Here is a 22,794-nt window from a genome sequence, read left to right on the forward strand (position 1 = left end):
CAGCAGCAGAGCGCAGCTGCTGGGGGGCGGCGGGGTCCCCGACCCCCCCCAGCAGCAGTCCAGCAGAGCGCACACTGGACCCAGCTCCCGCCTCTTCGCCGCCGCCGCCCCCTCCCCCCTCGGCTCGTGTTTGAGCGTACACGCTCGAGGTGCGGTTGTGTTCACCGCGCCGCCTGGCTGGCAGTAAAGGGTGTGGACCGTGAGTTGAGGAAATCGGGGGACGCGACCCACTTCGCCACAGACGGTCCCGCGCCTCGCCGCTAAGACGGCGACACGGCCGCAGCTCGGTGTGCGTGTCGCCGTCTTTGTCCGGAGTGAAAAGTCCAACGCGCTCGTCGGTGGCGGCGTCCCCCGATTTCGCCGCGCTCGGCGAACCTCGACAGCGCCTTCGGTGGCATGCAGCTCTTTGCAACAGAAGCCTGGAGAGCAGCTCCTCTGCTGCTCACACACTCTGCACAGTTGACACAGCCTACTGTGCGGCTGCCACAGCTGTGACAGCGATGGGCTCGCCCTCACTGGCCCTCAGTCACTTGTGCTGCGGCTTGTGTGAGCGACACTGCTCGGCGACTGCCGGCACACTCTGAGACCATGGGTGTGAGGTTAAACCACCCTACCAGCGCTTGGTCACATCGGCCCCGAGGTCAGATCCTTCTACTCTGTTGATGACAAGACTCGTCTACTGGCTGGAGCCGAGCAGGAGGGCCCAGCGCACAACCCCTGGTCAACTCAGGGTCCACACCCCGTAGGAGGGTACGCCGTGAGACCCGTTCCATTGGTGCCGACCATAAATTCTCGCCGCTGGAACGCTACTTACGTGTACTTACAGCTGTCTGTACGACAGAGATCGGCTAGCACCCCCCCCCCCAGCGGCAGAGCTCTGCTGCTGGGGGGGGGGGTCGGCCATGTGGCGCTTTAATAGATGTGCAGGGGGGGTACCGAGCCGTGTGCGGCCGCTCCAGCCGCGGGGAGCGCCCCCCGTACACTCTAAACAAAAGCCCGGTACATACTGACATTATACACCCACGACGCTGAGACACACTGCTGGCGCCTTGTGACCCCGAGAGAGTCAGATAGGGTTTCAAGGACCGTGCCGGCGGTCGAGAGCGCGAGCAACGGTGATGGGGATGGCGTGGGTGAGCCACAAGTGGTGGAGGTCGGCCTGCCGCTGGGCGCTGAGGAAAAGCGGCCTCCCTCGCCTCAGCTTGTGGTCCTCCTCTCCGTGCGCGTCCAAGTAGATGGAGGGGTAGAAGTGCGGGATGGCCCTGCCCTCGTGCAGCTCGCCCGAGGAGTAGGTCAGCAGGACGCGCCCCTCGTGGAGGAGGTAGAACATGCCGCAGCCCGCCCCGCACGTGTTCGCGTGCCGTGAGCAGGGCATCTCGCCATGCCGGAGGGCCTGCTCGGGCTCCCCGCGGCACGAGGGAGTCGCGCAGAGGATGTCGCCGCACACGAGGCACAGCGCCGTGTCGGTCGGCGGCTCGCCGCACAGCGCGCACGGCCTGGCGTGCAGCAGCGTCGAGAGAGTGTAGAAGTCCTTGGGCATGCGGTGCAGCTGCAGCGAGGGCAGACTCGCGAGACTGGGCGCAGGCCGAATCCCAAGACACACAGCACTCGAGGCACGCTCGGCCCAAAGGTGGCAGCGTCTCACTGCGCTGGCCGACGCGAGCATCTCGCGCGCGGAAGCGAGTCGCCAGCGGCCGTGGCCAGTGGGTGGTGCTTGCCACACGCCCGACAGCAGTGCCGCGGCGAAGCGGTTGAAGCTCGAGACGGTGCGCTCCACCACCTGCGGCACGCCGCGGAGGAGGAGCCTCACGGCGCGGCGCGAGAGAGGGGAGGAGGAGGCCTCTCCTCCTCGACTCGAGACTACTCTATCTTGAGCGCACCTCCAGCAAGGCGGCACCCGCCGGCGCGTCCGCCGCAACAGAGAGGTGGGACCGGGCCGCCATCTCGCCGCGCAGGCGATCGACCGGGGACGGCTCGCCGGCGGTCGCCGCGACTGTGCCGCTGAGCCCCGTGGACTGGCATGTGAGCAGAAGCGCCTGCATGTGCGAGGGGTGAAGCGAGGGCCGGTGGACGATGCGGCGGGCGATGGGGCGGGGCGAGGGGCGGGGCGAGGGGCGGTGCAGGGCGGGGCGAGGGGCGGGGCGGGGCGGGGCGAGGGGCGGGGCGAGGGGCGGGGCGAGGGGCGGGGTGATTGACAGGATGGGCGGGGTGATGGGGCGGGGTGATGGGGCGGGGTGTTGGGCGGGCGAGGGCGAGCCGGCGGCGCGTCACCTGCGCGGTAACCGCAACTCCCACAAACTGCGTCAACGCGGCGGCCTCCTCTGGCGTGTCGGGCGCCAGCAGTGCCGTGAGCACGACCAGGACTTGGTGCAAGTCGCACTGCATCAGCCCAGCGCCCGCCGCCACGACCTGCTCGTCGTCTCTGAAGCCGAAGAGCTCCGCGTGCTCGTCGCTGAGGCGCCCGCCTCCGCCCGCGAGGCTCTCCACGAGCTGCGTCGCGTCCGCGCCAAACAGCTCCCACTTCGGGCCCGGCAGCCCCTCGAGCTTTGGGAGCAGCTGGTACTCTCGGATCAGGGTCGACTGGAGCAGCGCAGGGCAGAGCAGCAAGCCGCTCACCGGCGAGAGCTCGCGCGCAAGCCTCCGGCCCGTTTCGTCCCAGTCCGCCTCGCCCCTCGCGACGGCCGCGGCCTCCGAGGCGACGGCGACGGTCGACGCGGACCACGCGATCGCGCGCCACGCCCGGACGAAGAGCGGCAGCGTCGCGGGCAAAGGGCTGCCGGACGAGCGCCACTCCGAGACCTCGCGCTCCCCCACCTCAACCAGCCCCGCGAGGTGCACCCTCCGCAGAAACTCGAGCTGAGCGCCCGCGGCCGCTGGAACGACCTCCCTCAGCGTGTGATCGCGCAGCGGCGGCGCCGGCGCGGAGAGCCTGTCCAGCGCCCGCGGGAGCACCTGCTCCGCGACGAGCCGCAAGTCGCCGTCGACGCTGCTCGCTTCGGCCGGCGTCGCCGTCACGGCTGCGGAGGCCGGCGCGCTGGCTCGCCGCCCCTTGTGCAGCGGCAAGACCACGTTGCACAGGGCGCGGCAGAGCGGGCAGACAAGCTCGTCCTTCCGGCCGGTGCGGCTGCTCGCGCTCCGGGTCTCCGCGTAGTGCGTCCAGCAGGTGAAGTGCATCGCGTGGCCGCACCGCTGGAGCGACCAGTCGTCGCGCCGCTGCGTGCCGTCGGCCGGGGGGCAGCAGCTCGCGTGCCCCACCACGGACGGGCGCGCAAAGGCCAGGCCGACCATGGCGGCCTCCGGGCCTCCGTCTGCGCCGTGGCAGAGGATGCAAGACTCTGCCTCCTCCTCGATCGAGGCCATCTCGCCTCGGCTAGAGCCAGGCGCTCCTCGTTGCGGGGAGGCTGCGTCGCCCTCCTCCAGAGAGGCGCCAGCCTCACCCGCTCCGCCCGACTGCTCCGCAGCCAGAGTCGCCTCGAAGGAGGACGCCTGCTTCGACAGAGCCGCGAGCGCCTTTTGCCTCGCCTGCGCGCGCCGGCGCTGTCGGCGCAGCTTCTCCTGCTCGGCGTCGCCCCCGTCGCCCCCCGCTCCCTGCTCCGGGGAGGCCGCTTGCTGCACACGCTGCCAGCGCTGCTTGTCGAGGTCGCGCTTGCTCTCCGGGTCGCGCCGGGCAGCCTCCGAGAGCACCCACCGAAGGTCGCGCAACCCGAGGCGGGAGAGGCGCAAGTCTGCGCCGCCGCCCGCCCCTCCCACGGCTCCTCCCGGCGCCGCCGCCGCCGCGAGGTGGTCGAGCTGCTCCAGCGCGTCGAGGAGGGAGAGGTGCTCGCCCCGCGGCAAGCCGCCCGCCGCGCCGCCCCAGAGAGAGGCATCAAACGCTGCAGACTCAGCCGCGACAGGCGCCGCAAGATCGCCCGGACGCCAGCGCAGCTCGCGAAAGAGCGCCGCGGCGCCCTCTCGGCCGCAGTCCTCCTCCGGCAAGCCGACGGCGAATGCGACGATCCCGAGGCCGTGCTCGAGTGCGTCCCTCGCATCCGCCTCCCCTGCCGAGCCGACTCCCGCCCGGCCAAGCGCGTGGACGGCCAGCAGCCGCACCAGCCGGAGGAGGGGCGGGTGGAGCGCCAGCAAACGGACGGGCCGAAACGACGGGTGGCACGGCGTCGGCGGCGGCGGTGTGCTGCTTGGCGGGACGCCGCGCCTCAGCCTCGCCTGCTCGAGCGTCTCGAGCCGCTCGAGGGCGTGCTGCGAGGGGCGGGGCGGGCGGGTGTGTCGTGTCGGGGCGGGCGGGTGTGTCGGGGGCGGTTGGGCAGTCGGGGCGGTGTCTAGCGTGCCGTGCGGCCGGGTGGGCTATGAGTATGACTGCGGAGTACGACTCGCGCCTGGTGGCTCTCCACCGTCAGGTGAGGGAAGACGGGCGAGTAGTAGTCCGCCTCGAGCCCTTCGCGCAGCGCGTACAGGCGCGCCGCCCCGCTCGACGCCTGCGCGGGAGAGGGAGACGGTGCGCTCGCGTCCCAGGGAGCGGCGCCTGCGGGGCGGCGGGGCGGCGCCTCTTGCTGCTTGGTCGCCACCGCGTCGATGGCCGCCTGCACCACCTCCGGACTCGGTGCCTCGTCGTCGATCGAGCGGAGCGACGCGGCGAGCTCGGAGTGGGTGCACGGGCCGAGCAGCAGCTGGTGCGCGAGCAGCGCGCGCATCGCCGCCGCCTCGTGCGCCTCGCCCGGCGGCGGCAGCGTGTGCGCCATCAGCTGCAGGAGCAGCCGCAGCGCGGCGCAGAGCATGTGGCTGCGCTGCTTGGCGTCGGCGCCCCACGAGGCGATGCCGCCGCTCCCCCACGCCGCGACGCTCTCCGCCCCGGCGGGCAGCGCGCCGAGGGCGTGCCCGAGTAAAGACGCCCCGCCCGCCTACGTCGACTGATGAGCTGATTAGTTCTGCCACTAGCCCGTCCCGGCAGAGTAGTCTCCTCGCCGCGTCGGCGAGGTCGACCTTGTCGCCGCCAGCCTCGTGGGCGACCTAAGCAACAGCCATCAACATCAGGACAGCCCTGCACCTCGTTCGAGTTGCGCAGCCGCGTGGGCGACCTCGGGTAATCTCGGGTAATCTCGGGTAATCTCGGGTAATATCAGCCGCGTGGGCGACCTCCGCCGCCGCGGCGTGGAGGAGCGGCAAGTAGCCAAACGCCGAGAAGAGGGCCGCGAGCACCTGTGGGGCGGCGGAACGGCTCATTCCTCGAGGAGTAGGTCGCCGGACGCGACGAAGAGCGACGCGAGCACCGTGTCGGGCGGCAGCACCGCGGCAGCCAGCTGCACCGCGAGCCGGTCCGGATCAGCCATGAGTCGGCAGAGCGGCGGCGATGTCGAGGCGTAGTTGTGCACCTGAACAAGTATATATAATAGAATAGAATATAATAGAACATGGTATAATGGAGGTCGAGGCGTAGTTGTGCACTCATCATAGTTGTGCACTCATCAAGTCTGGACTAGCTCTCATGCGTCGAGTGCAGACGCGTAGCTGCTGACCTGCTGCCGCGGCGCCGTGCCGTTGCGGACCCACAAGTTGCCCTCTACGGCGGCCGCCGCCGCCGCCAGCTGGAGAGGGCCATCGAGAAGCGCCTCCGCCGCACTCCGCCTCCACCACGCCGTCCTGGGCGCCTCACCCGCCGCCGAGAGGCCGGCGCGCTCCGGGCACGCCTCCGCCGCCGCCAGCCACGCCGCCTACCATTTGATGATCATCAACTAAGACCAATTCATTGCAAGTTGCGCCTCCGCCGCCAGCCTCGCCGCCTCGGCCTCTGCGCCGCAGGCTCCCTCGTGGCGCAGCCCCTCCGAGCTGAAGGCGTGCGCCACCTTTGCAAGCTCCTCCTCGCCGCCGCGCGCCGCAGCGAGCCGCTGCACCGCCGCGCCGACGAAGCGCTCGAGCGGGAGGTGAAACGAGATGGTCGTGGCGGCGCGCGAGGGAGGGACGAGGCAGTGGCTGCAGCCAGCCGTGCGGCAGACGAGGGGCGGCTGGGAGAGGGGCTGGCTCATCTCCCGCTCGACGAGGGCGGTGATGGCGAGCACCAGCAGGCTGCAGGGCTCGACGCCGGCGCCGTGGCCGGCGAGGGGTGCGCTGAGCGCTGCGGCTGGGGCGGTGGCGAGGGCGGGGCTGGCGAGGAGCGGCTTGAGGAGGACTGTGTAGAGGGACTGGAGGCCTAATAATAATAATAATAATAATAAATAGTATAATAGCTTGAGGAGGACTGTGTAGAGGGACTGGAGGCCGATGAAGAAGTTGAAGGCGCCGATCCACATCTCGTTCTCGTGCGCCACGTGCTCGTGCACGGCCCGCTCCTGCGTGCCGACGCCGTGCAGGAGTCGACGGCGATCACTGGCGAGCAACTACGGACTAGTTCGAGCAGTCGCCTGCGTGTCGACGCCGTGCATCTGCGCGAGCATGCCGAGCCACGACTGCAGCAGCTGCACGTCGCCGAGCAGCTCCTTGGGCACCCCCTCGATGGCGAGCACGAAACGCAAGTCGGCGAGGAGGGGGAGCTGCCTACTCAGGCCGATGAGCCCACCACCAATGAAGTAGAAGCGCAGGCCGGCGGGGAGGAGGGGGGTGAGCTGCCTTCGCCAGTCGCGGCCGGCTGGCCGGCGCGGCTTCCAGAGCAGGACGTCGCTCGCGTGCAGCTCGCGCATCGTCGTGAGGAGCGTGCGGACGAAGCCGGTCTGGACGAGCGGCATGACGAGGCCGGGCCGGTTGAGGAACTGCACCGAGATCTGCGACGAGAAGAGCGTCTCCTCGGCGGCGACTCCTTTCGTTCAAGCGAGACGACTCTCACCCCCAGAGGCTGTCCGCTGGGCTGAGGAAGAGGTCTCCCCGGCGGACACTCCTCGGTGCCGGTCCTCGTTGGGCAGCGCCGCCTCGCAGTGCGCGCGCGCGAGGGCGCCGTAGTTGGCCGTGTAGCAAGCGGCGAAGGCCCGCTTGAAGGATCGCTCCGACAGCAGCCGCAGGTACAGGTCCTGCAGCGCCTTAGGCACCTGCTCTCATGAACCACCTCCTGGTGACATGAGCCAGAGGACAAGTCCTGGCACCGCCGCTGGCGCCTCGCGGCCCGCGTCCCGCATCTGCACGTCGCGCAGCAGCAGCAGCTCGAGGATCGAGCCTCGCGTGCACGGGAAGGGCTCGCCGCCGCTGTCCCTCGCCTCGCTCTCCCAGACTGGAGCGCAGCTCTCGCCGCAGCCCCCGCTCGCACCGAAGCCGGCCTGCGCCCCGCCGCTCGCGGGTGCGGCTGGCGCGGGCGGAGGCGCGGACGGGGTGCCGGCGGGCAAGCAGATCGGCCCGCACAGCGCCTGAGTATCGTTCATGGTGACATGACTAGTTGTGATCCGGAGGGCGTGCAGATCGGCCCCGCACCGCGCCTGCGCAGCGAGCACAGCGAGGCCGTCGAAAGAGCCGCACCTCTTCTCGATCCAGTCCACCGCCGCCGCGACGAGCCGCGGGTCGGCAGGGTCGCGGGAGGAGGAGGCGCCGGACGCCGTCGCTCGCACGACCTCGGAGAGGATGGTGTCGAAGAGGGGAGGCGCCGTGCTCGCCAGTGGCGGCGGGAGCGCCGCGAGCGCCTCGCTGCTCGAGTGCGACCTGCCGTGCCTTGAGCAGAAGCCCTTGCGGTCCCACGCGGACTCGTCGCCTATTGATGACAATCATACCCACGTATATAACGGGGTGAGACGCCCCTTGCGCTCCCAGGCGGACTTCGCCGCAGTCGCAGCAGCCGCCGTCGGTGGCGCGAGAGATGTAAAAGGAGACGTCGTGGCCGGTGTGATCGGCGTCTTGAAAGCACTCCTGTGCGGGGTGGGTAGGGATGCTCGCTCGCCCGCTCGCTCGCTTGCTGGTGCGCCGGCCAGCGTGGATGCGCGGCGGCGCCTGACACACGACACACGTGTCGTCGCCAATCGCGCACGTCTTGCACTTCCAGATCACGTCGCCCTTCTGAAAGCCCCTGCCGCACGACGACTTGGGCACGGAGGCCGCGAGGCGGTCGAGCTCCTTCCCTGCCTCCGCATACTCCTCGTCCGGCCGCAGGCCGAGCAGCAGCAGGTCGAGGGACGCCTTGAGCTTCGGCGCGAGGCCCCGGGAGGAGCCCGAGGCGCTGCTCGCCCTCAGGATACTGGTTAACAACGAAGGACTGTCATCCGTAGGGCCGGTGCTCCCATCGCTCATGCCGCCACAATCCCAGGTGCCGGGGGGGTGGGTATCCTGGACCCGGCGCAGGTGGTGTGAGGGTCGGAACCGGGCGGGGCGGCCCCAGCTGTGGTGAGACGGCCGCGCCCGGTTATTTTATTTTTCTACCGTGGCGGACGACGACTGCGCGAGGGCACTGTTGGGACGCAAGCACACATGATGACACTTTCCCAAGAACAAAAGAAAAAATAAAAGGAATACGTTACCTATCCTGTGATTCTTTGTGAGCTCTGTGTCTTGCATTGTTTGGTATTGCTAAAAATCTCTCTCTCTAAAAAAACAAAAACCTAAAAAGTCCACGTCATCTGTCGGTCTCGCTGGTGTCGGCGCGCTCTCGTCTTTGTGTCTTGTCTTTCGCACGGACACACACATGCTCGACCTCGTCGTCTACGGCGCCACGGGCTTCACCGGCCGGCTCGTCGCCGCCTACCTGCGCCGCAGCGCGCCATCGGGCCTGCGCTGGGCGCTCGCCGGCCGCGACGCAGCCCGCCTCGAGGCGGTCGCCGCCGAGATTGAGGCGCAGCCCGGCCTGGCTGCCGGCGTGGGCGCGGCGCCGGTGTCGGTGCTGGGAGGCTGCGACGCGGACGAGGCGTCGGCGGCGCGCATCGCCGGCGAGACGCGAGCCGTCCTGTCCACCGCCGGTCCCTTCTCAAAGTACTCGGACGCGCTCGTGGGTGCGTGTGCCGCGGGCGGCGTCTCGTACGTCGACATCAACGGCGAGATACCGTGGGTGGCGCGCGTGATCGAGCGCCACGACGAGGCGGCGCGGGCGTCGGGCGCGCTCATCGTGCCCAACTGCGGCTTCGACTCGGTGCCGTCCGACCTGTGCGCGCTGCGCGCGACGCGGCTGCTCGCGGACGGGACGGGCTCGGCGTGCGTGTCGGTGCAGGGCGTGATGCACATGACCGGCGCCATGTCGGGCGGCACGATCGAGACGGGCCTCGAGATGGAGACCCTCGCGTCCGGGCTCTCCTCCCTCCCGCCGCCCTCCCTTCTCGACGGGCCCGCCTCTGCTGTGCACAGGAGCGGCTCTACCCGGGCGAGCTGCGGCAGCCCTTCCGGCTCGGAGGCGCCTCGCGGCTCGCGCGCGGCGGCGAGGGCCCGAGCGCGACGCGGATCAAACTTCACTCCTTGACGGACTCATTGCTTGTGGACTCCTCACTCCAGGCGAGGACCCGAGCGACGCGGACCCGAGCGAGGAGCGGCACGGCGGCGGGCGGCACTTGGCCAGTCCACTCCTCATCGCTAGCCTGGCTTGCCTGCAGGAGCGGTACGACGGCACGCTGCGGCGGTGGCTCGCCCCCTTCGGCATGGCGCGCATCAACACGCGCGTCGTGCGCCGCTCTGCGGGCGAGCTGCTCGCGCACGTCAGCGCGCCGACGCGGGATCACCCGAGATCACGCGAGATTCCACGAGCACAGGCGAGCTCGACGCGTACGTCAACGTCGACGCGAGCCGCTTCCGCTACCGCGAGGAGCAGCTCTCCCCGGCAGGAGGGAGGGCGGCCGCGAAGATGGCCAAGAACGCCGCCATCCCGCCCGAGAAGCTGCGCGCGCTCGTCGAGGCTGGCCGGCTGCCCAAGCCAGGCGGCGGCCCGTCGGCAGAGAAGCGAGCAGCCTCCGCCTTCACCGCCCTCGCCCTCGCGCGCGCCGCGGACGGGAGTGCCGCCGCGTGCGGCCTCTCCGGCGGCGACCCGGGCTACGACGAGACGGCAAAGATGGTTGCGGAGGCGGCGCTCTGCTTGGTGGCGGAGGAGCGGGCGGAGCTGCCGGCGGCGGCGCGCGGGGGGAGCGGCGTGCTCACGCCGGCCGCGGCGCTGGGCGGCGTCCTCGAGCGGAGGCTCGGCGGGGCGGGGCTGGTGTGGGAGGACGGGTACCCGCTGGGTAGCCTGCCGGGGGCGCCGGACGAGGAGGCCGAGGCGGCGGCGGTCGAGGCGGAGGCGGTGGCCAAGGAGGCTTGGTGAGGCCTGGTGAGAGGCGGCGGCGGCGGCGCGCTCAGCTGGTACTCGTCCTTGTGCTCCCCTTCCGTCGTGCTGTAGTTTTTTTGACCATAATAGACGGCCGCGAAAGCCGAAAAGGCGAGAAATCCGCGCGCGCCGTCTCGAGCTCGAGCGTCGAGGTGGTGAGTCTGAGCTCTCCACACTCCAGCTCTGAGTGAGGACTCTGAGACTGAGTCCGCTGGTGACCCGTGAGCCGTGTCGGCTGAGGGCTGTCGCTTCCGGCTTGTCGCTTGAGAGGCATCGGCCAGCGGCCTCTGGGGGGAGGCGGGGGCCCCCGGAGGCACCGTGCGCCGCGCCGCAGTGCGGAGACGGGGCCCCGGCTCTATTGGTCTATATTAGCACCGACTTCCCGAATGAGTACGGTTGATTAGAGGGCAGATTTGGAGAGATCTCGAGGAGTACATACAGATAGACCCTCCAATTCTCCACCTCTGTTTTAAAAGAAAAAGAATTTAATTCTTCTTCGCACGCTGCGTCGAATGATGAAGTCAAAATCGCGCACTAACAGTCAGACATGCCCCGCGTGTAGTATTCTTGATACGAAACCACGACGACACACACCAGTCGACTCACACACACACACACACACTCACTCACATGCACATGCCCCGCGGCAACACCCGGGGTCCCAACGAATGCGGGATCCAATGCGATTTCTGTCAGCTCTTTATCGCGCGATTGTGAGGGCGCTCAGCACAATCGGGCTCACTGCCCGCTTTGCGTCGGCGTTGCCAGGTAGCGAGCGCTTGGCCTTCGGCTGCTTGGCCTCCTTCGGCACCTAGCATGCCCGAGATCTGGGAGACGGAGCGGCTGCCGGCTCTTGAGGAGCTGCGGCCAGAGAAGGAGCTCTTGGAGGAGGAGCGCGTCTCGATCAGGTACGGCCGGGAGATGGTGCGTGCTGTGGGCAAGCGCAGCCACGCCAAGTCGCTCGGCGAGGGTTGCGGCCAGCACGAACACGAGGCCGCGTGGGCTACGCTCCGAGGCCTCGAGGACGGCGCGCTCGAGGCAGTCGCCGTTGGCTTTGCGGAGCATGAGTGCAGCGCGCTGGGGACGGAGCTTCGAGCCGGCTCGCGCAACTTTGCGCGGCTCTTCCTCTCCGCCGAGGGGCTCAGCTTGCTGCAGGCTGTGGCAATGGAGCTACACGGCCTGAGCCTCGAGCACTGCTGGGCGTGGTGCGCGTGCCGCCGCCGCCAACTCTCACGCGCCGAGCCATCATAGACTGCCCCTCCCCCGCGCCGTACAGGGACGTGGTTGGCGAGAGGCACGAAGAGGAGTACTCGGTGGTGTGGGGCGTCAAGCGCCTCCTCAGCCGCATCCACGTCGTGATGGTGAGGAATCACTTGGTCGAGGACCGCTCCAACAGGGCGGTGGGGCGGCGGGACTGCTGCGCCCACACGCCGGGGATCTGCCTCGAGTACTTTGACGCGAGCCGATCGGTCAAATGGTGGAGCTTGCACCCATGTGCGCGTGCCTCCCGCCTTCCCCCCCCTCCACAACACACGTGCGGAGGAGCTCCTCCCCGCCGCAGGCATGCACTGGGTGTGCGACCCGTGCTTCAACCAGCTGATCGAGGGGCCGCTGATCCAGCAAAGGGAGCGCCTCCGGGCCGAGGCCAAGGCGGAGGCGGAGATGGCGACGACGCGCCGAGAGGCGGCGACTAAGTTGGAGGCGTCCATCCAAGATGCCGGAGCTGGACAGCTGCATGGTGTGGTGCAGGCGCTCGACCGCCTCGCGACAGAGACGGAGGAGAAGGCGAATCATCTCTTTGAAGAATCGTTCGGCACCGGTGTGCCCGCAGGCTCCGGCTCAGGTCAGAGGGCCCAGCGACTCGTCGGTTGGGTGTAAACGGGCATCCCCGAGTGGCTTCAAACCAAACAGGGTGTGAATAGAGCTGTCTTGATGGTGCTGAGGACGAAGCCACCTCAAACTTTGATGAAGCCGCGAGTTTTTATAGTTTTCATTAGCTGTGAATAGTTATTGCGCCCGCCGCAGCCCGCCCACTGGGCACGCGCCACGGGCCACGAGAGCCCTGGAAGAGCCCAGCTGGCATGTTCTATCGCCCGGGTGGCGGGCTGTCTGCATACAGACGTCTCGTCGCCATGGCTGACGCACGACTGGTCCGACGTGCGGTGGGAGTTTGACCTCAGACAGGCCGTCGGTGTCGGCGGGCTGACGGCGGCCGCCGGAATCGCGATTCGCTCTGCCAGCTGCCAGCAGCCTCGTGTCGCGGCTCTCACAGGTGCAGCTGCCAGCAGCCTCGTGTCGCGGCTCTCAGCGGTGGTGATTGGTCTTTGCGCCGTCGCTCGACGGCGTCACCACCCATCCGATCTGCGCAGCTCCTGCAGCTCCTGCAGCTCCTGCTGTCAGTCTTCTACTCTCACTCGCCGCGCGCGGATTGTGCGCCGCACCAGCAGGACACATGCTCATGCAAACAGTGCGAGAACTTGGTTGCGCCGCTTAGTGGCGGCGCTGCTTTAGAGGAAGCGGCAGCGTGGGAAGCACAGCAGATGGAGGCGGCGCGGCATGCCAAGGAGCTGCAATCGCAGTACTGGGGGCGGCAGCGCCAGCAACGAGCAAGGAGAGACTGGCGGAGGTTGAGCGGCTGAGTGCAGCAAGGGCCAAGGGCAAGAAAAAGGAATGTGGGCGTGGGCGATACGGGCGCCGCTAGGCTCAACGAGGAGATGCTGTGCAGTTAGAGAGCTCGTAGCGAGCTCGATTTTGGATGAGAATTTAGATGAGAAATCCCTCAATTTTGAGAAAAAACGCCAAAAAATCGGCGCCTGCGGCGGGCCAGCCTCCGGCGGCGCCTGCGGCGGGCCGCTGGGGCTTCCTCCCCAGACCCCGTTTACACCCGAGCTATGCCCCACGACCTGAGCCGGAGCCGCACTGCGCCGAGACGGTGCGAGATGCGATTTGCAAGAGAATAATGGTAGCGGCGCACGACGAGGGAGAGGGGGAATAGACGCGAAAAGTCAAAAGAGATATATGTATTTACATCTACCGAGCAGCGTCTGCAGGCCGATTCGCTGCTTGAATGGAGAATGCCCGGGGTTGTTTCGCTACCGAGCAGCGTCTTCCGAGAGGCGATCTCCTGAAAGAATTCGGAAAAAAAATCGGCCCACGTCGCCTCCTGCTCGCCTCTCCTTAAAATCCCTGTGTGGTGGCGGCGTGCCGTCCTCCCATCCCTCGGGGGGCTCTTTTGTTTTTTTTTCGCTGCCAACCTCTCACGCCGCATCCAATCAGTCTTTGCTTCGTGCTCATGTCGACGATCACAGTGACGTTCGGTTGGGACGAGCTAGGCGAGGAAGAGCGCGCCGGGCGGGCGCCGCTGACGCTGCAGATGGACAAGTCGGCGCTCGCCGAGCGCGACCCAGATGGGACGTCGCTCCTGTCGTGCAAGATCAATTTTGCGAGTTCGACGACCTTCTCGATGTCGCCACTTGGCCCTGGCCAGGACGAGTTCATGACACCCGCCCTCATCGAGTACGTGTGGGAGTACATGAAGCACGGAAACCTCGACGTGACGCCCACGCTCGATGCCGCCGACGCCGAACGTGCGCTGGAGTACTTTGGCTTCTCGGGCCTCGCGGTGACTGTGCCCGACAGTGACCCGCGTGCGCTCGGCAAGCAGATCGCCTACAAGGTCCACTGCGACTCGATGAAGGCCGCGAGCCCCATTGTGCAGTGGATCAAGAAGACGATGCTCGTTGGAAATGTCGGGATCGCCGGCGTGCACTTGATTGTCGATGACCATCGCAACAATCCGCGCACGAACCAATACGGCGTGAGCGAGGATGCCCTCCTCGGCATGTACTCAGTGTCGCCCCCGGGCACGCTTGTGCTGCGGCTCGGCGATTATGCCGGCGAGACCAGCTACGAGGGAGTCTTCCGCCTGCTCTCTGGCGACGACAAGACGGCAAAGGCGCTGCGCGAGAAGATTCAGCGTGACGTGACGGCGCTTGGCGGGCTCAACGTCGCGTGGGAGCGCAAGAGCACGCCAGTCAAGGACGTCGGTGAGTATGGCAGCCGTGACTTCGAGAGGGAGTACCGGCACGTCCTCAAGATCACGCTCGACACCGCTGCAGAACCAGAGGAGGGCATCAAGCGCCGCAAAGTGGCGTGATGCCAAAAGATGGCCGGCTCAGGGCCGGCTCGTCGACTCGAGAGGCGCAGCAGGCGGGAAGGGGCGCGGGAGTGTCGGCCCGCGCTGGCGCTGCGCTCGAGCGGCGTGCACACACTTCGGGCACTGGGCCGCCATGGAGCGAGCCCGAACGTATCCAGGACGGAGAGACTAATTATGGCATGATCGGCGTGCGAGCTGTGTTGCTGATCCCGTGTCCAGTTCCGGTCTATGCACTGTGGTCTGTGTGGGAAAGGGGTGCTCTCGCTATATGTGTCGTGTCGCTCTTTTTGAACGCGACGGCCGATGCACATAGGTGAGGACGAAGCAGAAACTAGCGCAGACGAGAGCAGGGCAGACCCGGGGACTGGGGAGCCGGAGCAGACGGCATCGGCCGCCGAGGGAACGTTGGGAAGAGGCACGAGGAGGGCGGCGACCTCGACCGAATATGGAGGACCCGTCGCCAGACGACGCAGGGCAGAAGACGGTGAGGCGGAGCAGACGCGCAGGGCGAGACGAGGGAGGGAGCAGGATGTTGCGGAGATCAGCAGGAGGATGTACGAAGAGATTAGGAGTAGCAGGGACCCGAGGGACCATGTGGAAGACGGCTAGTGCTAGTCCCCCACCGGGAGGACGACCCCGGCTAGTCGCCGACCACACCCACAAAGAACCCTGCACAAAGATCGCACGGGCGGGGACCTGTTCCTTTTTACCCATCTCACAGTAGAGGTGACCGTTTTATTTATTCGGTCAAAACACCGCGCCCGTAACCCGATGCCAATCATTCGCCTAGAAGCCCCTCTGATGAGTGGTCAGATGAATAGTGCCCAAGAGCGAGGGATACGGAGGGGAGCACAAATAGGACGCCCAGCCCTGCCCTCGTGCCGCCGAGTGCGTATCCTATGCGAGAGAGACCCCCTGTGCCCGTGCCCAGCCCTCTCCGCGCCGCGATGCGCCCTCCCCCCTCGCTTTTGCAAAATCCTGCAAAGGTGGGGACGTGTCTGTCCTCGACCCAGCCCTAGCTTGGGATGTCTGTTTTATTTATTTATTCCGCCGCAGCGAGTCGACGTCTCCCGAGGCGATGAGACTCAAGGCGTCCGCGTCCTCCATCCGTTTGGTCGTCACCTGGCGAGCAGAGGCCTTACCTTACCTTACCTTACCTTACCTCGATCCTCGTCCGGGAGCGTCCTGCGACTCCTGGCCCCACTCCGCGAGCCTTCCCCCCGCCGAGCACCAAAGAGCAGCGTGCGTGTGCCTCTCGCCAGATATCGAGCCCTCCGGGAGAATCTCAAGATAGAGAAAAAGACGACGCTCTCTCACAGCGTTGGTGTCCAGTCCGAGCCTGGCTGTTCTTCACCTTTCTACCTACCTACCTCACAGCACTGGATGTGCGGTTAATGACTGCACTCCAAGTGCTCCAAGTGCGGAGAGGGAGGAGAGAGAGAGAGGAGAACTGGGACCTGTCGTGTGGGTGAACCCTGCCCAGCCCCCCTCCGTGTCGCGATGCGCTCCCCGCTCCCGTTCCCCTGTGTCCCTGATCGTCCTTACAAGATCCTGCTCGTGCAGGTGTGGGGACCCTGTCCTTTCTCCCACCCCTTGTTTGGTGTGTCCGTTTTATTTATTTATTTATTTAGCCATCCCTCCCTTGGGTTGTCTGTTTTCTTTCTTTTAGCACACAGGTAGAAACAAAGTCGCACGACACTGCGCACGGGACTGGCGCGCACTGGCACTAACACAGGCACACTACGGGAGCCGCCTAAGCGACTCCCGCAAGGGCGGCGAGGCACTTAGCTCCGACCTCCGTGCACTCGCCCGCCCCCGCCACTCTCTCGGCTACGGGACCGGCCCCAGCTTCGGCCTTCGGCTGAGGGCTGACAAGCGGCCGAGCCCAAATCACTGTGAGAGTCGTGATTTCTTGTTGGTTTTCAAAAATCTCTCAGGCAAGCTCATTCACAATCTGCTCTCTCTGCGATCGAAAGGGAGAATTTTGAGACAAAGCGGATAGAAAACAAAAACCCAACGCACTACTCTCTCACATGACAAGCGATCCCACGACAGCGATTGTGGGGACTACATGATCCCGTACGTGAAGGGTGGAGGGGCCCTAGGGGCCCGTCCGCAGACAGAGCTATAGGCGGCGCGGGCACCCCCCACTGGGGCCGAGGGTAAGACCTAGAGGCCGTTTGCCACTTGCTTGTTCTTGACGTCGTTGACCCAGTTGGTACGCATCTTGCGCACTTGGAGCACTTGGAGTGGCTGCAGTCGGCAACCTCACACCCATGCGCGCCTGCTTGTTGATGTTGTCGGCGTCGCCCGCCACCGCCGCCATGGAGATCTGCTGCGTGTGGTGGATGATAAAGGAGGAGAAAACACCGCGGTTGTTGAGATCCCTGTGGCCAAAGAGGACAAACACAACAGAAGCGCGAGCACCGAAGCGATTAGATCTACCTCTGCTTCGTCGGTCTGGTCCCTCACTCTTTGAGGTGTGCTAGTCGCTCGCTATCCCACATGCGCAGATGGGCTCGTCTGAATTCGGACGCCTGTGCTACCCTTCACACACGCTACACACGGTGTACTAGCACGGCGCATCCTGCGCCGTGCCCCATGAATGTCGATACTCCAGCATCACACCCTCTGTGCCACAATCGTGTCACGTGGACGTCCCTTAGTCGGCGCGTCTTGTCTGTCGCGATGTCCTAGACGTCGTGCCTTTCTGGTCCTTTACAATCCTTCAGCCAGCCACCCTCCGGCTCTGAGCCTCCGCGCTCAAACGTGGTACCTCCGGTGAGATGCAAACCGCCCACCAGGCCATGGCGGACAAACCCGCCACGCCCCAGCGCGATGACATGGCCACCGTCGCACTCGACACCGTCTTACTCGACGAAGAGCCTACAGCAGATCAGGTCCTTACTGCAGTCCTCGTGCTCATGGACTTCGTGGCATACGCCGGCGCCGCCGCTATGCCTCTGGATCAACCGTGAATTTCTGATGCTGCACGGCACCAACGCTGTCACCCTCCCAATCGCCACCGCCATCTTTGTCGTCACCATCAATTTTGTCCGCGGCATGCTCATCGCCGCCCGCTTTCCTCACAGCCTACGCATGCAAAGGGTACACTGCCTCTTGCGCTCTCGCGGCGGCTTGCGTGGCTCGCGTCAAGACTTGGGTCGCCTTCGGATCTGAGTCGCACCAACGCTCCGTCAAAAGCTCCGTCTGTGATGTCCACATGGCACCCCGGGGAGAAGCTTCCCACGAGGGGGACGAGCCGTTTTGCCGGCTCAATCGAGATCAGTTTGAACGACAACTCGCTTGAGACAGAGGAAGACGTTGCCGCATCGCCGCTCAGCTAGCCGCCGCCTTTACAATCCTTCAGCCAGCCACCCTCCGGCTCTGAGCCTCCGAACTCAAACGGGGCTTTCGAGCTTCGGAGCCCTGCACGGTCCGTTCGCCCCGATTTTTTTGACTCAGGGCGCTTCACCGCCGCCTTTTGATGTAGGGAACCTCGCAGCTTCCCCCCGGTGAGCCGCCGCCTCCGCCGCGCGCGCCCGCACAGCAAGGCCTCTACGGGCGAGCCACTGGCGCTACTCGCTGCGGTGGCGGTGCCAGTCTCCCTCTCTCCCTGGTAGGTATAACGTGTGCAGATGGCTCGCTATCCTCCGCCGTCGTTACCGCCGCCGCCGCCACTGTCACCTCTTACGCACTGCGAAGGCCTCGAACAGACAAACAACGGTTCCGACGGGGACGACTTTGACCCGATGTACGTGGTCGGCGTCTCGCTCGCCGCTCTGTCCGCGCTCATCTCGAGCGTCGCTTTGCTCATCATGAAGCGTTCGGCGGACACCGAGGCCGGCCTCCCGCTGCGCCCGAGCTGCACGCACCGCTGGCGACGGCTCTGGTGGCTTGGCTTCCTCATGAATACCGGGTCCGAGGTCAGCCTGTCGGTCGTGGCGCTGGGCATGGCGCCGATCTCGGTGATAGCACCGATCTTTGGGCTCGCCATCGTCTTCAGCGCCGTCCTCGCGCGCCTGGGCTGGGTGCCGGGCGTCAAGGAGTCCCTCTCCCGCGCCGAGTGGGCCTCCATCGTCGTGATTGTGGTGGGGATCGGCCTGTGCAGCGCCTTCGGGCCCTCAACGGAGCACGAGATCGCGTTCGAAGACATCGGCAAGTACTTTGGGCGCGCGTCCTTCCTCGGCTACGCCTGCCCCGCCGCCGCCTTCGTCCTCTTCTGGGTCGCCGTGCTCCTCCCTCGCTCGCCCCTCCTCTGGCTGCGACCAGGCTCCAGGTACGCCAGCCCACCTCTCGATCACAGTCCACCTGCGCCTCCGCCGCTCTCGGGCACTTCGAGTCCGGAGCGAGCCAGAGAGCTCGACTCCTTCGTAGGTCCGTCACCCTCTCCATCTGCGCCTCCGCCGCCTCGGGCATCGCGGGCGCGTTCTCCATCGTCTTCTCAAAGCGCGCCCCCCGCCGCACCCCTGAACACCCCCCCCCACCCCGGACTAGCGCCCCCGCAAGCCGTCTCCTGCCCCCTCCCCTCTGCTCGCGGCGTCTCGTCTCGCCCCGTCTCTCGACCCTGTCTCCAGCGCGGCCGAGCCCCTCCCTCCCGACTCTCCGCCGCCTCTCCCTTGCGCAGGATCTTCTCGGAGGCCACCTCCCCCCCCCCACCCCCCCTTGGGGTCGGGGAGGCAGCACACGATCAACCACTCGATCACGCGCTGCTCTGATTCGGACCAGGCCATCATCCACCGCTGGCTCGGCAAGGGAGACACGTCTGTCTTCAGCGACGGGGTGACCCGCCCTCGCCGAGGGAGTACGGTCACCCTCCACGCGCCGTGGACTTACACCTAGGACCACCCGAACAGGTGACGTACGCGTCGGTGGCGGGGATCGCCGTTTGCGCGCCGGCCAACTCTGGCTGCTCGACGGGCCTGCGAAGAGGGGCTCATGCAGCAATCACATGAGAAGGTGGTGGTTCTAGGCGCAGCTCTGGCTGCTCAACTGGGCCCTCGGCTCGGGCAAGGCGGCATACGTCGTGCCCCTCTACACAGTGATGATCATCTGCAACAACGTCATTCAGGGCGCGTGCTCCGCCGCCCCGCCCCGCCCCGCCCCCGGGGACCCCCCCCCCCCCCCTGACACCCTGACACCCCCCGGCCCGCACAGGCGGCCTCCTCTTCGACGAGTTCACCTGCCTCGCCGAGAGCGAGTACAAGCTCGCCGTGTTCGTCACCGCCCTCCTCCTCACCGTCGCCGGCGTCGCCCTCCTCTCCTCGCAGCAAGAGGGCGCGCGCAGCAGGGGCGGCGCAGCGAGCAGAGGCGGCGCCGACGGCTCCTCGGTCGGCCCCGAGCCGTCGGGGTCCTCCGCCTCCGCCTTCGTGCCGTTCCGCAGGTCTTCGCGCCGCGACTCCGCCTCGATGCGGCTCGTGCGCGAGGTGCCGGGCTCGCCGCAGGCCAAGGCCGCGGGCCACTTCCGCGAGCGGGGGAGGGGCATCGAGGAGATCCAGCTCCGGCACCGGAACTCCTTCGACGGCTGCTCCCAGGGGTCCAGCTCCTTCGTGGTGTAACCTGACGGCTGTTTAGATGATGTTTTAGTTCATACTGCCAGGAAAGCGAACCCTACTCCGCACGCGCGCACTTGGAGCACTTTGGAGTGCAGTCATTAGCCTCACATCCAGGGCCGGGGAACTAAGAAGCGCACCCAGCGGGCCGGATGATCGGGATCGGGTTGCGGGCAAGAGAGCCCTAGCCCCGGGGGTGCGCGTTCGCAGGGCAAGTGGGCTGTAAAGTAAACACAGGTCTCCAAGGGTTAGCCCCGCGTACCGGGTTTCCCCTTTAACTGCAGGACGCCCCCTCTACTCGGAGCTAATGAACACCACACTGTACGCCCCACACCACCAGAGTCTGCACTCACACGCACAGGCATTTGAGTAGACCCCCCGCCTGAGGGCTCACCCCCGGTCTTCCCAGGGTTCCGACCCTCCTTGATTCGCTCTCTTGCTCATCTCCCGAGCGTTATGCGACGACTGGTGTGGTCGTTTCCCTCGTTGTTGGTGTCGCTTTCTCTGCTGCCGCCCTCCGTCTCCGCCAGTTCCTCCCGGCTCCACCGAATCCGAGGGCGTCGACGGCCCGGCCAAGGCCCCCCCGGGCGAGTGCGGCGGCTCTCTATCCTCTCGCCACGACTCCTCGGGAGGTCGAGCCACCTCTCCCTGGTCGGCGAATCGCGCCCGCACCCGCGGCCTCTCTATCGTCTTCGGCTCGCCCCCCCCCTCCGCCGGCTCCTCTTCAGGCTCGGGGAGGCGTGGCCCTCCCTGTCGAAGATCGCGGTGATCCGGCTGCCACCGCGACGGGTCTTCCCCCGGTGAGCTCGTACGTCCCGACTCCACTCGCAGAGGCCGCGTCAGCTCATCTCTCGCCTCCTCCGACAGCTGACCCCAAGCCCCCCCTGGGTCCCTCCGGCCTCGGCCTTCCGGCTCGCCGGCGGGCCTGTTATCACGTTGCGGCAACTCCCCTTCCCCAGCCCCTCCTCCCGGGTACTCCAGCCTCCGGCGGGGCGGTTCCGGATCCTCTAGGCTATTCCGAGCAGGTCCATACGGTGGCGGCCCCGCCGGCGGCGGGGGTGGAGGCGGTGGCAGGGGCGGCGGGTTCAGCGGCGGCCCTTGCGGCCCAAACATCTGGTGCGGAGCCGCTGGGGCGGTCCCACGACCCTGCAGCCGTTCCAGTGGCGGGGGCGGAAGTGGCAGTGCGGGTGGCGGAAACGATGGCGGCACTGGCGGCCGCACCGCCTGGTGTGGAACCTCAGGGGCGGCTCCTCGACCCAGCGGTCGCTCCAGCGGCGGGGGCGGAGGCGGTGGTGGTGGGGGCGGGCCTGGTGGCGGCGCCGGCCGCCGCAACTCCTGGGGTGGGGCCCCGGGGGAGGCCCCCTGCCCCTGTGGCCGTCCCAGCCGTGGTTCCACGCGTCGGCCGTCCACCCCGCTCGTGGGGGGGGGCCTAGCTCTCGTCTCCCCTCGGGAGGGGGGGGGGCAGGGCCCGGATTCGCCGACGGCTCCGCCTCCCCCCCGCTCCGCATCAGGCCGTACGTAGGCTGCGCAGTAGCTGCGCCGCCTCCCCCCTCGCCCGGTCCCTCTCGATTCGGTCCCACACTGACCGGATATCAAAGGCCGAGTTGTGTTCGGATAGCGGGCCCGCCGATGCCACCCGTGTCTTCACACAGCAAGCGTACGCCTTCATCGCCTGCCTCCCAGACTTTGTCGGTCCTGGAAGAAGCTCGGCAGACGTTTCTCTTCTCGCATTGCCGCAGCCGCCCCTCTCGCGTCGGCATGAACCCAGCCTGCGACCCTATGGCGGCGGCGGCGGCGGCGGCGGCCGCGGGCCAGGCGGCTGCTGCGGCAGCTAGCGCCGCCGCCGCCGCGAGCGGGCTGCCGCTCTCTGCGAACATGGCGCCGGCTGCCGCTCCGCCAGGACCGCCAGCAGTCATTTTGCCTTCGTATGCCGCCTGGTTCGATCCGAATGCGGTGCACGCGATCGAGCGGCGCGCGCTGCCCGAGTTCTTCGACGGCTCTTCGGCCGTCAAGACGGAGCTCGCGTACACCGAGGCGCGCAACTTCATCGTCAGCTCGTACCGCGAGCAGCCGGCGCTGTACCTCCCGCTCACCGAGGTGCGGCGTCATCTCGCCATCGATGTCGCCGCCGCCACGCGGCTGCACCGCTTCCTCGAGCACTGGGGCATCATCAATTACGTCGCCACGCCGCAGGCCGCCGCGGCGGCCGCGCGCGCCGAGCACAGCGGCCATGGAGGAGCGATTGTGCCGGACGCCCCGAGCACGGCGACTGCCGCGGCGGCAGCGCTGGCGCAGAGCCGGCACACGCTGAGCGCGCGGCCGGAGACCTTCCCGTCCGGCGGCGGGAGTGGCTGGTCGGACGACGACACGCTAGCCCTGCTCGAGGCGCTCGGCCGGGTGGGGGAGGGGCGGTGGGAGGAGGTTGCCGCTCACGTTGGCAAGTCGGTCGACGAGTGCGTCCAGCGCTTCGTCGAGCTCCCTATCGAGGAGCCGCACGGCTTCGAGGCGCTGCGCGCCGTGCCGCCGCCCCCCCAGCAGCAACCCTCCCGCGGCGGCAGCGGCCGACCCGAGGACGGCGCAGCTCGCTCTGCTCGCGGCGGCGGCCCGCGGGGCGGAGAGGGACGAGCTGCAGGCGGTGGCGGGAGCGGCGGGAGCGGCGGGCGCCGACGGGAGCGCGGCGGAGGGCTTGGAGGCGGCGGCAGCTGGCTTTCGGCAGGCTGCTGCGCAGGTGGCTGGTGCTGCCCGGGGAGATGGGGAGGGAGGAGGAGGGGGGGAGGGAGGAGGAGCGGCCGGCTGACGCGGCGGGTGCGAGTAGGTGCTGAGCGCGGTGCAGCAGCACGCGCTCGCTTGCGTGCGGGAGGAGGAGGAGGCGATGGCGGCGCTCATGGCCAAGGCTCCCCCCACTC

General features: G+C 67.5%; 6 protein-coding genes across 6 annotated transcripts in view; 4 read left to right on the forward strand and 2 right to left on the reverse strand.

Moving 5' to 3' along the window:
- Nucleotides 1-1,078: 1,078 nt before the first annotated feature.
- Nucleotides 1,079-5,324, reverse strand: EMIHUDRAFT_204627 (hypothetical protein; the record flags this gene model as incomplete). The annotated part of the gene is made up of 10 exons (XM_005780071.1): nt 1,079-1,549; nt 1,646-1,780; nt 1,881-2,036; nt 2,272-3,672; nt 3,892-4,236; nt 4,389-4,472; nt 4,563-4,895; nt 4,978-5,004; nt 5,131-5,193; nt 5,265-5,324. The coding sequence occupies 10 exons, from the start codon at nt 5,322-5,324 to the stop codon at nt 1,079-1,081; spliced, it is 3,075 nt and encodes a 1,024-aa protein (XP_005780128.1).
- Nucleotides 5,325-8,529: 3,205 nt separating this feature from the next.
- On the forward strand, nt 8,530-10,223 carry EMIHUDRAFT_353559 (putative Saccharopine dehydrogenase). The gene is made up of 5 exons (XM_005780072.1): nt 8,530-9,163; nt 9,238-9,319; nt 9,394-9,413; nt 9,480-9,564; nt 9,636-10,223. The coding sequence occupies exons 1-5, from the start codon at nt 8,585-8,587 to the stop codon at nt 10,175-10,177; spliced, it is 1,308 nt and encodes a 435-aa protein (XP_005780129.1). The 5' UTR covers nt 8,530-8,584; the 3' UTR covers nt 10,178-10,223.
- A 773-nt stretch (nt 10,224-10,996) lies between these two features.
- On the forward strand, nt 10,997-14,336 carry EMIHUDRAFT_100097 (hypothetical protein; the record flags this gene model as incomplete). The annotated part of the gene is made up of 5 exons (XM_005780073.1): nt 10,997-11,385; nt 11,457-11,674; nt 11,742-12,023; nt 12,300-12,452; nt 13,513-14,336. The coding sequence occupies 5 exons, from the start codon at nt 10,997-10,999 to the stop codon at nt 14,334-14,336; spliced, it is 1,866 nt and encodes a 621-aa protein (XP_005780130.1).
- A 1,830-nt stretch (nt 14,337-16,166) lies between these two features.
- Nucleotides 16,167-16,843, reverse strand: EMIHUDRAFT_204634 (hypothetical protein; the record flags this gene model as incomplete). The annotated part of the gene is made up of 4 exons (XM_005780074.1): nt 16,167-16,191; nt 16,370-16,403; nt 16,611-16,723; nt 16,809-16,843. The coding sequence occupies 4 exons, from the start codon at nt 16,841-16,843 to the stop codon at nt 16,167-16,169; spliced, it is 207 nt and encodes a 68-aa protein (XP_005780131.1).
- Nucleotides 16,844-17,321: 478 nt separating this feature from the next.
- On the forward strand, nt 17,322-19,894 carry EMIHUDRAFT_100098 (hypothetical protein; the record flags this gene model as incomplete). The annotated part of the gene is made up of 4 exons (XM_005780075.1): nt 17,322-17,444; nt 18,053-18,615; nt 19,016-19,140; nt 19,494-19,894. 4 exons carry the CDS (start codon nt 17,322-17,324, stop codon nt 19,892-19,894), a joined length of 1,212 nt encoding a protein of 403 aa, XP_005780132.1.
- A 1,869-nt stretch (nt 19,895-21,763) lies between these two features.
- EMIHUDRAFT_204636 (hypothetical protein) overlaps nt 21,764-22,794 on the forward strand; it is a gene marked incomplete at both ends in the record, with an annotated part of 1,392 nt that continues 361 nt past the window's right edge. Inside the window, 2 exons of the mRNA XM_005780076.1 lie at nt 21,764-22,066; nt 22,184-22,405. Coding sequence (XP_005780133.1) covers nt 21,764-22,066; nt 22,184-22,405 — 525 coding nt within the window. The remainder of the gene's footprint in view (nt 22,067-22,183; nt 22,406-22,794) is intronic.

The sequence above is a fragment of the Emiliania huxleyi genome (assembly GCF_000372725.1).
Source record: "Emiliania huxleyi CCMP1516 unplaced genomic scaffold EMIHUscaffold_22, whole genome shotgun sequence".
Classification (NCBI taxonomy): Eukaryota; Haptophyta; order Isochrysidales; family Noelaerhabdaceae; genus Emiliania; species Emiliania huxleyi.